The following is an 18,405-nucleotide window of genomic DNA, read 5'->3' as shown; positions in this document are numbered from 1 at the left end:
CGTGGAGTCTGGCTGACAACGGTACAGCTTGTGCTCAGATGTGGGTCAGAACGAGAGCTGCAGTACATGATAATGATTTGTGAGGGTGAAGGAGAGGATTTTTTTTTTGAACACAAAAGGAAGAGAAACCAGCTCCTGATTTTTACTGGAATTATCTGAAGGGCTGAAACTTTGAAGACGTAGTTTAAGATAAAGAAATGAACCGATTACAGCAAAACATGCTGCGTATGATATATCAGAGCACATCTACAGTGCTGCCCAGACTAATAGAACAAAATACAGATTTCACTTTGAGGCTAATTAAAGGCAATTAAAAGTACATTATATAAAAACATTAAAAGCAATGACACATCAAGAAAAAGACATTTAAAAATAATTAAAAATGGTGATTAAAACATTCAAATGGGATAAAAAAAATACAGAAATAAGTTGCAGCACAAGAAATTAATGAAGATCCTTAAATTTGGTTCAGTAATTAAAGCGCTGATTTGTTCCATTTTATTCATAAATGTAACTAAAGTTTGAATTTAGACTTTTTTTCAGAAAACCCCAATAAGTTGATGCTAATCTGTTCTGTGGAAGTTTGAAGTGACGCTGAGGAGGATTTCAGGCTGAGAGCTGCAGTTTCCTTCCAAGAGCTATTAAACACTCATGTTCATATACAGGTTGTCTCACTTAATTAAACATATACTGTGAATCTACACACACACACACACACACACACACACACACACACACACACACACACACACACACACACACACACACACACACACACACACACACCTACAGCAGCCTCTAAGTGTTGATTAGTCCCATGGAAAACAGGTAATTGAAGCTAAATGGCTAAATATAACCCTAAGTGTGATTAGCACTGATAGCATGTGATGTATGGTGCTCATTAGTGTGCAAGCACACAACACCCCCCCCCATCCTATCACCCCCTCCCCCACCACCAAACAGCTCACCTTCACACACACAGATGAGTCTCGTCTATTTAAAGGAACAGTCCTCCACTGATGATCAATAAGTGTTAAACCTTGTCATCCAATATTAAAGTTTAGAAAAGGTAGTCACCTGACCTTCAATGTAACCCAAATGTAAAAGATGTAGTTTCCATGGTAACGTCAAATCAAGGACAGATTAAAAAAAAAAAAAAAAAAAAGAGGAAGAGGAGGTTTCTGGTCAAAATGGAACCCGCAAACATCAAATAAAATTGTGCTTCTATCCATCCATCCACCCATCATCCATCCATCCATCCATCATCCATCCATCCACCCATCATCCATCCATCCACCCATCATCCATCCATCCACCCATCATCCATCCATCCACCCATCATCCATCCATCCATCCATCATCCATCCATCCACCCATCATCCATCCATCATCCATCCATCCACCCATCATCCATCCATCCATCATCCATCCATCCACCCATCATCCATCATCCATCCATCCACCCATCATCCATCCATCCATCCATCCATCCATCCATCCATCCATCCACCCACCCATCATCCATCCATCATCCATCCATCATCCATCATCCATCCATCCACCCATCATCCACCCATCATCCATCCATCCATCCATCATCCATCCATCCATCCATCCATCCATCCATCCATCCATCCATCCATCCATCCACCCATCATCCATCCATCCATCATCCACCCATCATCCACCCATCATCCATCCATCATCCACCCATCATCCATCCATCATCCATCCATCCACCCACCCACCCATCCATCCACCCATCATCCATCCATCCACCCATCATCCATCCATCCACCCATCATCCATCCACCCACCCATCATCCACCCATCATCCATCCATCCATCCATCCATCCATCATCCATCCATCATCCATCCATCCACCCATCATCCATCATCCATCCATCCACCCATCATCCATCCATCCATCCATCCATCATCCATCCATCCACCCATCATCCATCATCCATCATCCATCCACCCATCATCCATCATCCATCCATCCATCATCCATCCATCCATCCATCCATCCATCCATCCACCCACCCATCCATCCACCCATCCACCCATCCATCCATCCACCCACCCATCCATCCATCCATCCATCATCCATCCATCCATCCATCCATCCATCCATCCACCCACCCATCCATCCATCCATCCATCATCCATCCATATTATTGATTGTTGTGTGTAAACCTCCGTCTGAACTTTGTAACAGTTAATTTTCGCGGCTGTACTCGTTTTACAGAATTCCTGCTGATTCAGCAGAATCTGAATAAAACAAACAAACAAACACGAAGAGTCACTGAATAAACCGCTCGTTGTTGTTTTGTTTATTGTTTTAGCCGGCAGCACCGACGGTTCCTTTGTCAGACGCGCTGTCTGCAGCGATAGCGTGTCAGCCCTGCAGCGGCTGCTCACATGGTTCGTCCTGCTGGAGGAGCAGCAGGCACAACACATGATGTCGAGGTCCGAAAGCCCTGCGGTCCCTGAAGGGGGCGCTGTGAACGGGGTGGTTGGGAGGACGGGCCGTCGGGATACGATTATCATTTGGGTAGAAAACGTTGACAACAGATTTCTGTCAGATTGTGTTATATGAACGTTTCAGTACTTATAAAAAGTCCTTTTAGAAGATGTTTGATTCAAACCAAATTCACATAACCTTTTAACAGAGGGATGTGCATAAAAAAATATTTCCAAGTTTACTGGTTACAGATTTAAAATGATGTTTTGCTCATTATTCTCAACAGTCACTTGAGTGCATTTGTTTTTAGTTTGAGGCGAAATAAAGCTGAACTCATCGAACTTCACTGTCGACAATCTCCTCCTCCAGAGGCCTCACGGTGCAATATCAGGTTGTTGGCCATATAGGAAATAGTCTCGCTGTGTGTGTGTGTGTGTGTGTGTGTGTGTGTGTGTGTGTGTGTGTGTGTGTGTGTGTGTGTGTGTGTGTGTGTGTGTGTGTTCTCTCCTGTGGATTTGCTGCTGTGCTGCACCCACATCTATCAGCTTTCAGCAGCTTGAATTAAAGCCTCTCTCCGCCCTGTAGAACGACCGTCAGCGCTCCTCTGCTGGTTTTTTTTTTTGTTAAAGCTTTAATATCCTGACCGGTCGGTTCAGTTTAAAATGAGCAGACGGAGTTAAAACTTGAGAACCTGAAGAGAGAACAGAAGAAGAAAAAGAAAAAAAAGGGAGAAATTTAAATTTAAATTTCAACAAAAACTCCCTGCTGGGAATCACCAGAAGAATCATATTGAATAAGATATTTTTGCGTCACAATTAAGTCGCTCAGACCATTTCCTGGCTTTAATTAGCAGTTAGTGAGTACAGTTTGGCCTCAGTGGATAATTACTGGTTGTTCCTGGGAAGTGATTTAGATATAAAAACAGAACACTTGGAAGAATATTACTGTATAATGTCTGTTTGGTGAGCCGTCTTTAATAAGCAGTAACTTGCATTAAACGGTCGCTTATGTAAAGTGTTGATTTTGGCCGGCTCACTGGTGAACAGATGCCGGCGGGCTGGTTGGACTCTCCTCCCTGCTTCCTGTCTTCATGCTAAGCTAAGATAATGACTGACTGGCTCTAGTGTACAACAGAGCGATGTTGATCTAACTGTTGGCAGGAAAAAGAAGAAGCGTCTTCCAAACTGTTGATCTGTTTCTTTTAGTTTGATACATTCGATGGTTTATTTTTCTTCCCTCGTCGTCTTGTCTCCGCTTCATCTCTAAAACTTGTCGTTGCATCGTTGACATGACTGAAACTTGAAATACTGCAACAGCACAAGGTGCTCGTAGTCTTGTAGGGACGAAACACAGACTGGATATAAACGTGTTCGTAGCTTCAGGTCTGTAAAATGGTTCTGATCCAGAAGTGTCTTCAGCTGCAATACCAGCGAGTGCCACTAGAGGTCGGCTCCAAAAAGCCTCCGGCTCCATAGACTCCCATTCAACTTCTCTCATCAAATCCAAAGTGAATAAAATGTGTCCATCAGTTCTCTCGGTGTTGTTAGCTAAAGTCACTCCTTCTTCTTAGTTTTCTGGAGGTCCATCTGAAAATAATCCCTCATTCATCAGAAAAGAAGATGTAAAGATATAAATACTAGATTTGCGTGAATGTGTCAAATTACCCACAATGAAAAACTAAACTCATGCACGTTAGTTAAAAACAGGTTCGTCCCTTTTTTTCTTCGACCTCCGTGTTGTTTCTGTCAGCTGAGTTCAGCACAATAAAAGTCCAGTGAAACATGATGTAACCAAAAGAACATCTTTCAGGGAATACGAGTCGCAACTCAGCACTCGTCTCGTTGTGTAGAATCACCCCCCCTCCCCTCCCTCCCCCTCCCTCCCCTCCCCCCCCCCCCCCCCCCCTCCAGCTCGGTCTGATTGCCGTTTTCATTTCGTCAGCTTGGCCTCGGCTCGGTCTCTCCTTCTCCCACATGTTTCCTATTGTGTGGATTGAAGTGAAATGGATAGTGGGTCATTACGGCGAGCCGCCCTCAGCCTGATTACACCGTAACACCGAGTGTGTTTACTTCCACATGACTGTTGTGTGTTTTTGGTGTTTTGGGGGAGAAAGTGAGCAGATTAGAGAGTTTCAGCTGAAGGTGGACTCACACACCTGCACCGTGTCAGGTCTCATTCTCCTGGGTTTGCCTCGTCCTCCTCCTCATCCTCCTCTTCCTCCTCCTCCTCCTCCTCTTCCTCCTCCTCCTCCTCCTCCTCCTCCTCTCTGTGTTTTTGTATGACCTCGCTGAGGTCAAGGTCGCTGTGTTCTGCCTTTGCTCGCTCTGTAACGGTCTCTGTGGGAGTTTGAGGTTGCGCTGCTCGTCTACAGACCTCAGCTAATCTTAGCCCCGTCTGTCGCACCCCCTTCCCCCCCCCCACACACCCCCTCCTCCTCCCTTCGACCCGGTTCTGCTCAGATTAACACTTTTCCACGAAGTCTCTCCAGAGTAGAATAAATAAAATGCTGCAACACCGTCAGAGAACAAAAACAAAAACGAGTCAAATCAACACAGAAAGTTTGAAATAATCTGGAACTTTGAATCAGTCAGTAATTAATTATTGGACACTGGAAACAAAACGGGACGAGTACGTGGGGAATAAAGTGGGAACGATTTCTTACTGAGTTTCTACTTTCCAAAATCTGCTTTTACAACCGCAGCGTCGTTACTTTGGACGTGTGTGAGGTCTGAAATGATTTCCAGTAAAACGTGCGTCTGGATGTAGAAACGAGGCAGAAGACGCCGACTCGGACGTCAGCTCTGATTTAAACTCTTGGATGGAGATGTTTCTTCCAGCGTGTGTTCCTCCTGGATTCGACACTCCAAAACTCTCGTGTCATAACGTCATGCTGAGCTTTCTTCACCTTGAATTGGTGACTCTATTAAAACGACTGTATTGTGATGAAGGAGGTGAGCTGGAGTCTCTGTTATTATTTCCTTTTTGCACAACCAGCTGTCCTCCAAAAGCTCTCGGCTAACAAATCAGCTGCTGTGTTTATGCCGTCAGTTTCCCGTTTTACTAAATGAACCCATCAAGAGTCGTGTTTCAGCTTCATGTGAAAATCTCAGGGAGGTTTCCTGAAACAGAGTCCGAGTGGTGAAGGAACAAAACTCTGGTTCCTTTTTCAAATATTTAAAGTCAAGATCAGTTTTCAATTATAAAAAAAAATATTTAAAAAATCACCTGGAGTTCAACTTTTCAAACCTGAAATGTGGAGAATATTTGTGCAGAAGTCTTATCGTGTTGTCATCTGAAGGTTTGAGTTACCGTGATGTATTTTTGTAATGTTTCTCCTGCGTACCTCGACATGTCGTTGTGAAACTGACCTCCTCACGAGGTCTGCGGTCCGCTGACCCGGCACTAACGTGGGTCGCCGCCTGTCTGCACTCCGTGAGGTTTCTTTTTTTTTGGGCCTCCGCCGACTGATGCCGAGATTGTTTCAAGCCTGTCGCAACAACGCGCTTTCGACATCGTTCCTGAAGCGTGTAACCGAGGAAAACGCTCCCGGCTGCCGTTTGTGTTCCTGAGAGGAGAGTCGGGAAAACATGCCTGGGATTACACAGCTGCGGAGGCCGACGGGTTGCGGTGACTTCCCTCGTTTTGCTGACAGATTTCCTGTTTGCTTTCTCCCTCCGTGGTCCAGACCCGGTCTGGAGCGAGTCGGGCCGGCAGGTCGTCGGTCTCCGAATCAAGAGTCCTCTTTGTTTGCGAAGTAGAAGTCGAGAAAAGGAGTTTTTGTCTCGTGGAAGCGATGAGCTCATTTATGTTTGTGTGATGTCATTGGAAGCTGCAGCTGGACATCACTTAATCAAAGATATTCATATACTTAAATTTGTATGTACTTTTATTCTGCTATTTCACTGAAAAACACCAAATACTTCAGCAGCAATAAGAAGACTGTTGAAGGTTCGTCCAGTTCTCCTGCCGGACTCTTAAACAGGAGGAGCGATGACAAGTCGAGAGTATCCGATCAATACGTCACCTCATTCAAGCTCAACAAAATGTCTGACCTTTGAATTACAGCTGAAACCGTCACATTATTATTTTTAACAAAAAATTGCCAAAACTTCTCCAGCTGTTGATTCTCTATGAAGAAGATATATTAATTTTTATTGCGGCGGATCAATACTGCACGCCGAGTTCAAGACCTTTGAATCAGACGTCAGTTTGGCTGTTTAGAAAACTGAAGTGTGTTTTAGGAAATCTGGCAAAACTCAGAAGTTCAGAAATAGATTTTGGACAAAACAAGCAACAATATTTGAGATGACGGCCATCCTTTTGGATAATCGTTAGGATTATTCCCGACTATAATATTTTAACGGTTTGAGGTTTGACCGGCGCTCTTTTAACGGCGTCATCTCGCTGCGTCGTTCTTCTTCTGTGGTTTTTACGGCACCACAGAACTGCTGACGGTGCGTTTTGGTTTCGCAAAAGTGAAAGGAGAACCCGAGAAGTTCTGCAGCGAAAAAGGTGGTGATTAAAGGGTCTATTATATATGTATTATATGTTCCAGTGTTTAATGGCAGTAAATGTCTCTCCACGTGTTATTAAAGCGTGATTAGACGTATACTTTAATACGGGCATAAAATGAGCAGAAAGAAACGATTAAAATGTTAATTGCAGTTATTTTTATGACACTTAATCACCAACTAAAGCTTCATGATCATGGCAGACCGTTCATGCACGACCACAAACATTTCAACACATTACAGCGCAAACATTTAATGGAATCAAATATTCTGCAAAGGAATCAATAATAAAACTGATCATTATTTTCGACCCTGAAAACATTCAGTATGTCGTGAGTCTCCAGTTTCCATCTTGTGATTTACACTGAATACGACAGAAGAAATGTCTCCTGCTCAAATAATCAGCGCTGCTCGCTCTCTTTCTCCGTGTCCACTTTTATTGATATATTGGCTTCGGATTGAAGAACTGTGGTGGAGGAGCGGGACCGTTGATGTAATATAATTCTGGGTGAGATGACGACGACGTGACGTGACTCTACGTGATGAGGGAATAAATCAAGCAGCAGATAGACGGGGAAGATTTAGGTTTTGGATTTTGGAGGCCAGAAACAAGGCAGAGTGTAATTTTTTTTTGGACGGCCGCAGAAGTTCAGGGGTTTCTGGTGAAACAAAACTGCACGATTACTGATGTGGTGCCAGCAGGGACTGTGTCTTGCCTTGAAAAACACACACACGCAACACACACACACACACACACACACACACACACACACACACACACACACACACACACACACACACACACACACACACACACACACACACACACACACACACACACACACACACACACACACACACTCAGCTCACATCCGTAAGGATTAATTCCCCTCCGAGACCTCTGGTTTCCTCTCTGTGGCCCGGCTGCCAGCGTATTGTTCCAGCCAGAGTTATGATGATGATTTATGAGCTGTAAGACGGCTGAGAAGTGGACTGACTCACACTTTCCATTGTAATTTACTTTTCAATTATTGTTAGGTCTTTTTTTTTTTTTTTTAAGTTTAGGGGGGGTGAGGAGGTGTGTGCAAGCAAGTGGATCAAAGTTGATCAGAAATGTGAGCAGAGTTTTACACATAAACACACATGCACAACCAACCACGTGTGTGTGTGTGTGTGTATGTGTGTGTGGTGTGTGTGTGTGTGTGTGTGTGTGTGTGTGTATGTGTGTGTGTGTGTGTGTGTGTGTGTTCTCCCGTGGCAGGGTCAGGTCTCTGCTTGTTGTCAACAAACCTCAGTAATTAGCTTTGACTTACGGCTTTTTCATCGCTCGCAGACGACAACTCGTTCAACAAAACATGGAACAGCAACAACATGACGTCCAGAGGGAGCGTCTGTCCGTCACAGCGGCGTCTGTCCGTCACAGCGGCGTCTGTCCGTCTGTCCGTCACAGCGGCGCCTGTCCGTCACAGCGGCGCCCTGTAACACCGACATGTTCACTGACACGGATTACAGAGAGGTCCCGAGGTTTGTATTACAAAGCGGGATGCATCGCCATGGTAACCGTAGAGCTCAGAGTGATTTCTTTAAATTTAGATTTCGTTTCATTGAATTTGTTTCCAGACACATCCTTTGCTGCGTTCAGCCTGGATTACGAGTTTAACGTCTTCACATTTTTATAAGACGATTGTTTTTTTCTCCCCCGTTTATGAAACAAGTCTCTCTGCTGCCGGCACACTGAAAGTTCGTGATTGGTCAGATGCTGCAAGCTCCTCCTCTTTTACGTGAACGCGCTCGTCCATCATGTCCCACCGTCCCAAAGCTTGGTGCATGTACCAAACCGTTCATGATTGATTGGTTTTATTGGGATGATAATTCCTCCTCCTGACAGCTCCTAAAGCTTCAGGCATGTTTTCCAAACTTATTGAAAATACTTTCTCAGCAGTTATCACACTTTAAACATTTGTCTCTTATCAGCTTCCTTCCAGCAAGCATTCGTTTTTCTTTTTTTAAATTAAATTATTTACGGCCACGTACTCATCTGCATATGGATGTATGAATTATCTCCTACATGCATAATTTACCTCCTTTGTAGAAAACAATGCAAATGATTCCAGAGTGTTTTCAGGTTTGTAATAATTAGATAAGTCGAATGTTTCAGATCCCTCTCGGCTTTTTTGTGAGTCGTCGAAGGATGAAAGTAGAAAAACACGATATTGTCGGAGCTTGTCGAGGTGGAAACGTGCAGATGTCGTTAAAGAGCAGATATCAAACTCTGAGATTTGTCAGAACTTCAAACTGTTGTACGAACTCTGCTGCTTTTATTATTCAGCGATGAACAGCTCGGATTATTTCTACCTTTTAACGACGCCACATCGGATCAGCACCGACACGTTAACGGGTGTAATAACAACCACATGGGCTGGAGAAGCACACTGGGGTTGGTCGGGCTGTTTCTTCTTCTGTGGTGTCCTCCGGGACATGTCCGGGGGAGGGACGGCGAGGGAGGGAGGGAGTTTGCTGACTCAGCGGAGCTCTAATGAGAGAAAGAGCGAGGTGCTCGGTGTCAGTCACACACAGGAAGTTTTATATAGACTTACAAGCAGAAAACACACACACACACACACACACACACACACACACACACACACACACACACACACACACACACACACACACACACACACACACACACACACACACACGTTCGTGTTACCACCTACTCCCATGTGGCTCGCTATAACACACACACACACACACACACACACACACACACACACACACACACACACACACACACACACACACACACACACACACACACACACACACACACACACACACTACTCTCATCTCTTTTACTAGGTTATTTTTACTCGCCCTCTTTTCTTTTCTTTATCGTCTACATCACACACACACACACACACACACACACACACACACACACACACACACACACACACACACACACACACAGACACACCCTTGCCCTTTGACCTTTATTACCCCCATTACTGTGTGTACACATTAGCCACGGGCTGCGGCGGCCTCTAATTTGAACTAAATGTGTTCACATTTATGTAAAGGGAGCTAATGGGAGAAATGAGTCCTGAGGTCTGTAAACGTGTGTGTGTGTGTGTGTGTGTGTGTGTGTGTGTGTGTGTGTGTGTGTGTGTGTGTGTGTGTGTGTGCCCTGGAGAGCCTGTTCCTCTCAGCAGGGAGTCTGTCCAGCATGCTATAAAACTCCACAGCTCTCCGGCTAAATGTGTCTGAAATGAAGGTTTAATGTGCTGGAAAACTGCTAGTTGGGTTTGAATGGTGCTTGTGTGTGTCTCTGTGTGTATGTGTGTTTGTGTGTTAATAGATTGTGTGGGTGTTTCTATATCACTAAATGTAATTGTGTGTATGTGGATAAAGTGCATTTCTGTCTATGTGGTCATATATCCGTGTACATGTGGAGGGGTGTGTTTCAGAGGCCAATCAACACCCTCGGGGCCGGCCAGCCCCACCTTCATCTCTCTCTCTCTCTCTCTGTGTGTGTGTGTGTGTGTGTGTGTGTGTGTGTGTGTGTGTGTGTGTGTGTGTGTGTGTGTGTGTGTGTGTGTGTGTGTGTGTGTGTGTGTGTGTGTTTTTAGCTTTTAATGATAATTGCAGCAATAAAAGCAAACGGCTTCTCCCATTCAGATTATTTGTATTTATGTGTTCGGTTGTTTGTAACAAACACGTTTTAAGACGATATTAAAGCACCGTGTTTTGTTTACAGAGCCGTCGGTGACTTCATAAAGTTCGGAGATGCCTGTTGATGTATGCAACTAATAGCATGTTTATATGAATTGGTAACGCAGACTTTCTGTCTGTAAAAAGCTTGAAGTTTTAAAGGTCCCATGTTTGACATCTTTCTGCTGTTTTATTTGCAGGCTTCATCTCCATTACAAGATATTTGTGTGATTTATTTGTTCAAGCTTCTCTGCTGCTCCACCAACAACAGGCTGTTTTGTGTTTTGAAGAAGCAGTGCCATCAATCATCCTCTCCTCTGATTGGCTGACTCTTGTCTGAGTGACACCAGAACAACCTCAGGTGTTCTTCGGTCGTGTAGCTTGCTAGCTCTGTTTTTCTGCATCGCGGGTCGTGTTGGGGCGGTTACATGACATCAGCGTGACTTTGTGACATCACAAACTTACCGACATCTAGACGGTACAGCGGTTTGTTTTGACACTTTCACTGTATTTATATTGGACCTAGACTTTCTTCATGATCAATGAAGAACTGGAGATCGGAGGTTTTACACGATGGGACCTTTAACGGTTCTCCAGGAGATTCGCTGCAGTTTTACAGACTTTCTTCCTGTGTTGGAATTATTTACTTTCAGTGATGAGATTTGGCTTTGTCATATTCATTAACTCCAGCCTGCCGTATCAGCATCCTGAGCCATGTGCATTGTTGCATACGCAACCAGAACTATTGATTCAACGTTTAAGAATATGAATCTTCTTTTTTTGGGATTCCTTCCTCTCGTAAATGTGGAACCGTTTCCACTTCAGAAACACCTTCAGTGTGCGTCTCTGAAGTTAAATGAAACCGACCGAGCTTGACGTGGACGTTCTCATTTGTGTGATGTTCAAAGCAGACTTGTGTTACAGTATATATCTTTTTTAAAATGACGTGAACACGTTGTGTCTCGGTGTGTTTTGGATTCGTCTTGCCACGGGCTGTTTGGTCTGTTTCTACTTTCAAGTTCAGTCGTCGTCTTCGGCCCGGATCGCGTTAATAACCTCGGAGACGTCGAGCGTCCCCGTTAGTTTTGAATGTGGTTAATATTTGGTGCGTTTGGGGGGTAAAACCTTCGACAGCCTCACCGTGGAGGGACGCTGAGATCACATCCTCTGAATTGTGCAAGCGCTGGATGAGTTTTTCATCTTGTCCTCGGCTAACTGAAGCCAGCTGAGCACACCGGCGGGAGTCACGAGGGGACGGATCTCATCTTTAATCTAATAAAGGGACTCGGCCGAGGCTGGAATTAATCAGATCTGCGAGGGAGGAGAGCTTTGAACACGAAGACGTGGGGAGAGAAAGCGAGGAAGCATTTTGACTGAAGAGAGAATATGATTGGACGTAATGAGCGCCTGAGTGTCAGAACATGAAATAGCTTTTTATGAATCACCTCCGTTTTTCCTTCGGGCCTCGGCGGTCCTCGTTTGTTTGAGCTGAGACGGACCACCGAGTCGTCTTCTGTCATTTCTATGTAGTCCAGCTGTCATTCAGACTTCCTGATTGGACCACGTCGGACCAGTTCTGTTCCCGTCTGGTTCGGCCGCTGATGACGCCTTATATAACGATCACATCATATCTTTAAGTTTTAATGATTCTTTTGAGACTTCTGGTACATTAAAGTCTCTTTGTTTTAAATACAGAAAGAAAATCCACACATGCATCCCAGAATCTCCACTTCTGAGCACATTTTCCAAATAAAACTGAAGACATCTTTTTATCGAGGCCCTGTTGTTTTACTCTTTATTTATTCTTTAATTTCACAATTTTCTTCTTGTTTTTTTAATATTTTTTTTTTTTTATTGTATTTTCAGTTAAGTTTGGTGGTTTTTATGTAGCTTGAAGCAAAACTTTCCTCCCAAATGTTTTCTTCTTTTCTTTTCTTTTTGCTTCGACCCTCTGTTCAAATTCTTTTCTTAAGTGTTTCCCTTGTTTTGAGGTATTTAAGCTTTATTATGTCATTAAATTGCAGAGCGTTTCTCAGATCTAACCGTCAATCATCTGGTCCTTTCTTTGTTCCAGTTTCTTTCTCTTCTTAATTGTAATTTTCTCTCATAATTCTAGATTTTCCCCAGTGTATTCATTTGACATAAATTCACCATAAATTGGATGTATTTTATGTGCAGAACCTCTCGGTTTCCTCTTCCTAAATTGCTCCGTCGTGTTGCTCCTCCAGCTGATCGCGGTGTATGACGAGCAGGAGCCCCACCACGGAGGCGACGGCACCAGCGCCAGCTCCACCGGGACGCAGAGCCCCGACCTGTTCGCTGCGGACCTCAGCGCCGGCAGCGGAGCCTCGGCCTTCCAGCCCTACCAGGCCGCCAGCGAGATCGAGGTCACGCCTTCGGCCCTGCGAACCAGTAAGTCCAAAAGAGAAGGAATGAAACTGAAAGTCTCTTCCTCCCGTATTTCCCTCGTTTTCATCCTCATTGGAGTCGAATGTGAGCGACTTCAACCCGATACAGAAAGCCAACATCTCACCCAGCTGGCGTTGATTGGACAGGAGGAGTCGTTACCTCCGTTTGATCTCCGGCCAAAGCTGCCAGTTGGTCGTCTTCTCTGCGTCTTAAATGAAACGTGACTCTGAGCCGGTTTCACGTCCGCGGAGCCGCCGGCCGAGTCGCTGGTCCGACTGTCAGCACCGAGAAAACCGACTCCTGAAGGTGGATCATGAAAAGCGTTTTCACACACAACGTTCAGCAGACGCAAACAAAACACACGCACGCGCACACACACACACACACACACACACACACACACACACACACACACACACACACACACACACACACACACACACACACACACACACACACACACACACACACACACACACACACACACACACACACACACACACACACACACACACACACACACACACACACACACACACACACACACACACACTGTGGCGCTGCTGCTGTGTTTTAACTCAGTTTTTTGCAGTCTCATCAAACAGTGCAATTTCAGTGAAATTTTAAACTTATATTAAAGAACAAAATTCATACCTACTGCTGAAATATACACATTTGAACATTGAATAATTCTGCTTTTCATAATTCAATAAATTAAAGGGAAAGTATTTGCAATTTGCAATTCATATTTGCAACACTGAAAGTCCATCTCTGGTTTCTCCACTAATGACGTGTGATTGACACAGAAGAACCCGAATTTTCCTTCTTCTGTCTTCTAACACACACACACACACACACACACACACACACACACACACACACACACACACACACACACACACACACACACACACACACACACACACACACACACAGTGTGAGGAAGGCCACTTGTGTCCTAATTGGATTTCTGGACGAGATTCTGAATTTGAATTTTGGGTGAGAAATGGAAATGTGGGGGATAATCACACCTGCCAGTTGCCTCCAATCCAACGTCCTCATGATAAATTCTAACCCGGCTTAATTGACGACCGCAAATCTCATCAGCTGCATTTTAATGGGTTTTAAGAGAAATGTCTGACATGGAGAAGAAGTTTGATTATTTCTTCTTTTTTTTCTAATGAGAGCAGCTTTCCATCACAGCTTGGCGTCGGAGGACGAGGAGCGCCGGACTCTCTGCGGGGCTCCACCCAGGTTTTTTTTTTTTTTTTTACTCGTTCGGCCCACGAACTCATCGAAACGTTATGAAGCTTATTAGACGGAGAGATTTATGGAAATCCACTAATGGATTGATGTTTCTTGGCTTTGTTCAACTCCGATGAGAAAAACGCTGATTAGAAGGACGATGTGACCGCTGGGGACGCGTGAGGACGACATGTCCAGAGACAGATGTCACTTACGCTCTTTAAATATCCACCTGCAGCTTTTTGATTCTCCTTTGATGCTTCAAATTATTTTCCTGTTATTAGCATGGATTTTTTTTTGCAAAATCTGTTATTATGTGAGTCATAGTTCCTCTTGAGGCCCTCCTCCGGGCCCAACGATGACCCGTCTCCTCTATCTGCATGCAGCAGGTCGGTTTCTGCAGAACCGTCTCTCCTCTGTGAAGTGTGATAATCACTCTTTAATCTGTGTCTGATTTTCTCTTGTGATCAGACAGAAGCAGCGAGCGAGCCGTGTTCTTCTCTTTGTCTTCATAATCTTCGTGTCTCAACGGATTCATGATTTAGCAGTTGGCATTTTGATATTTTTCTGTTTGAGGTTGTTGAGATATCTGAAGGAGTTTGAAACGTGATCACCGAGCTGTTGTGCTGCACTTCGAATAATTTTTTCCTGATCGGTGTGTCTGACTGAAAGATTGCAGCCTGTAAACACAGTGAATGTGGACTGGGACCACAGACTGTTTATTAAGGAGTTCGTAGCTTCAGGTCTGTAAAATGGTTCTGATCCAGAAGTGTCTTCAGCTGCAATACCAGCGAGTGCCACTAGAGGTCGGCTCCAAAAAGCCTCCGGCTCCATAGACTCCCATTCAACTTCTCTCATCAAATCCAAAGTGAATAAAATGTGTCCATCAGTTATCTCGGTGTTGTTAGCTAAAGTCACTCCTTCTTCTTAGTTTTCTGGAGGTCCATCTGAAAATAATCCCTCATTCATTAGAAAAGAAGATTCAAGAAGACCTGTTTTTGGGGGCGTGTCTGTTTGATTGACAGGCCTGTGGTGCAGTCAGGTTACAGCGATCGGTGGGCGGGACGTAGTATCGTCAGGTTTCCGATCAGATCGGTCAGATCCACCGCTGGCTCCTCCCCCAGCTCGTCCAAATATGGTCACTTCCTGCTCCAAACCGCTCTGAACTAGCAAAGATGGTGACGGACAGAATGTGAACTGGAGGATTCATAACGTTCACAAACCAACGATGACATCACTGATGGATGATGACATCACTGATGGTTGATGGTTGCCAGAACCAGGGATGCACTCCTGCTTCCTGTCTGCCTCGTGGAGCTGCCGTCATCGCTGTCGGTGCTGCTGAGATCTGTCAGGACTCTCCGCCTCCTCCTGAACTCTCCGAGCGATGGAGGTCCCACGCTCCGGCTGACCCGACAACAACCACCGCTCAGCCAAGTGCACCAGTGTGCACACAGACTCTCAGCAGCTACTGTAGCTGATGGCTGACATATGTCCAAACACAAACGTGTGTGTGTGTGTGTGTGTGTGTGTGTGTGTGTGTGTGTGTGTGTGTGTGTGTGTGTGTGTGTGTGTGTGTGCACGTGCACAAAGACATCAGCTTACAATAAACACACACACACAATCTACAAACGTGTGTGTTTATTAGAAATAAACAGACACAAACACGGTTAATCACATCATGATTTTACTCTCACAACACACACACACACACACACACACACAAACACACAACACAAATATCTCCGACATACACTAATAACACACTCGCCAACTGAGTCACAGGAGAATATGGGAACGTGACACTTGGCGTTGACATCTGAAGACGTCTTTTCGTTTCCTGTCCTCCAGTCCGAGAGCCGCTGCAGCCAATCAGATCGCACCGTCCCGCGGAGATCTGCCGAGCTCGGAGCTTTTTCACGAACGCCGACCGACGCGCAGTCGTTCCGTGTTGGAGGTTTTTGTTTGGAGCTCGAACCGCCGCCCACGTGCTGCGACTTCAGAACAGACTGAAGAGTTTTAATGGAAGGCCTCCACTGACTCAGGCTCCTCCCACACAGAGGCTGCTGCTCTGCGGGATGAAGGAGGAACTGGAGCCGCCCGATTAGTGATACAGCTGATTAACTCCCAAAGAGACGATAATGGAATCTTTCCATTATTAGCACACTTTGTTTGAGGAATATAATTTCTTCCAGCAATTAAGTATTCACATCATTCATCCCCAAATTTATTCTCATGAGTCTTATGGACTTGCAGCAAGCAGTTTATTTTTCTATATATTCGTCACTTTAAAAATAATACAGTAATATTATTTCTCCGTGGAGTATAAATCTTTCAGGAAATTAAAAAGTTAGAAACCCGTTTTTCCCCCGTCTCTCAGATATGCCGCTCCACGTGCGGCGCAGCAGCGACCCCGCCCTCATGACCATCAACGGGCCGTTCGGCGGCGGCGGCGGCGAGTTGCGGGTTCACGTGGAGGAGACGCCGTCAAGGAAGAACCCGACCCGCTGGTCCACCACCGCCGGCTTCCTGAAGGCTCGACACCCCACCGGCACCAACAGCCTGGAGAGGAAGGTGAGAAGATACCACCAACCCCTGCACCACTTTATGTATTAATACCTCATGAAAATCATCAGGACGTAGTTCAAAGGCTTTCATTCATGAACAACACATGAATTAAACTCATCAAACTATGATTATGATTTATTAAACATGATCAGGAGGAAGTCTTTGATTTTTGTGTTTATTTACTTGCAGGTTTCTATGAATAAAACACCAACATAATAACTCAGACATCATCATAATTGAACACACTCGTGAGGAGTTAGTGATGATGTCATAATGTGCTGAATTCATGCTGATCATGTTTTAATAAATCATAATCATAGTTTGATGAGTTTAATTCATATGTTGTTCATGAAGGAAAGACTTTGAACTCGTGTTACGTCCTGATGATGTCATGAGCTGTGAATCCTGCAGGATAATTCATCCATGAATACTCAAATATTAATTTCAGATTTTATGACCTTGTTGGAGCTTCTCGAACAAAAGCAACATATTCAGTGAAATTGATCAAAGTTGAACCTTTTTTTTTTGTGCTTTGTTTTATTCATGTATTCAATAAGAAAACAAACTTAAAGAAAAGTTTGCTGAGTTTTAAAATATGAAAACATTTCTGAAAAGCCTTCTGCGTCCGTGCAGGCGAAAGGCATGGACACGTACCGCAGCCTGCCGCGGGACGCCGGGACGTGGGCCAATCAGAGAGAGTTCCAGAGGGAGACGGCGAGGTCGTCGCTCAGCGCCAATCACCCGATGGTGGACCGCTGGCTGGAGAGACAGGAGCAGGTAGGACCGGAACCCAACACCACACACCGGGCACAGAACCGGGTTCAGGACAAGTCCGATACCTTCGGGACATTTATCCTTCACATCACTCTGACAGCCCGTCTGAGCGGCCTGGATCCGGTCCAGAGCCCGACCCGGTTCCACCGCTCCCCGAGGCTTAAGAGTGAAGAACTTCCACCATAAATCCAAACGGACGCAGGCGTCACGGATGCAGCACGATTTCCACGTTAAATAACGTCCAGCGCACACGGTTCTGTTTAACGGGATGTGGAGAACGCCGCGGGGTTCCCGGTTCTGTTCCCTCCGGGGTCAAACACGCCAAAGATGAAATATGAGACCGCATCACGACCCGCGTGCATCATCCACATTAGAACCGGGCTTTGGGCTGGAAGTTTTCCCTTCTAAAATATCAGCAGACTGAATGTTGTTTAACACTAATTAGTTCTTGTTCTTCCGGGCTGCTGGTTCTGTGTTGATCTGACATTGTTGTGCAAGTATGAGAGTTTGGTTTAATGATGTGGGTTTTAATCAAAGTATGTTATTACTGAACAGGCTGTTGTTTGTGACGTTCACTGAACAGCAGCAACAAGGAAACCAAAAATCTGCTTCCTGCCTGTTGGAGTCTTCATCTTTTAGTCTTCGTCGAATTGTTGCTGCATGAAGGGATGAAAACTGAACTTGTCACAAAGACGTCCGACGTCAAAGTATTTTTT

The 18,405-nt window shown here is 44.9% G+C and overlaps 1 protein-coding gene across 6 annotated transcripts in view; it reads left to right on the top strand.

Annotated features, from left to right (window-relative positions):
* The window catches only part of pard3ab (par-3 family cell polarity regulator alpha, b), a 197,666-nt gene that overhangs the window by 55,677 nt on the left and 123,584 nt on the right, over positions 1-18,405 (top strand). For all 6 annotated transcript variants that reach the window (XR_011311336.1, XM_069708916.1, XM_069708915.1 and 3 more), the window contains exons 3-5: positions 12,922-13,105; positions 16,728-16,921; positions 17,549-17,692. Coding sequence is in view for 5 of the 6 variants with exons in the window: in XM_069708916.1 (XP_069565017.1) it covers positions 12,922-13,105; positions 16,728-16,921; positions 17,549-17,692 (522 nt within the window). In the remaining variant the exon portion in view is untranslated. The remainder of the gene's footprint in view (positions 1-12,921; positions 13,106-16,727; positions 16,922-17,548; positions 17,693-18,405) is intronic.

This window comes from Brachyistius frenatus, unplaced genomic scaffold (genome assembly GCF_029030835.1).
Source record: "Brachyistius frenatus isolate BFR_SWC_R1_liver_20210118 unplaced genomic scaffold, ASM2903083v1 Contig_79, whole genome shotgun sequence".
Classification (NCBI taxonomy): Eukaryota; Metazoa; Chordata; class Actinopteri; family Embiotocidae; genus Brachyistius; species Brachyistius frenatus.
This window is presented reverse-complemented; position numbering and strand designations above follow the sequence as displayed.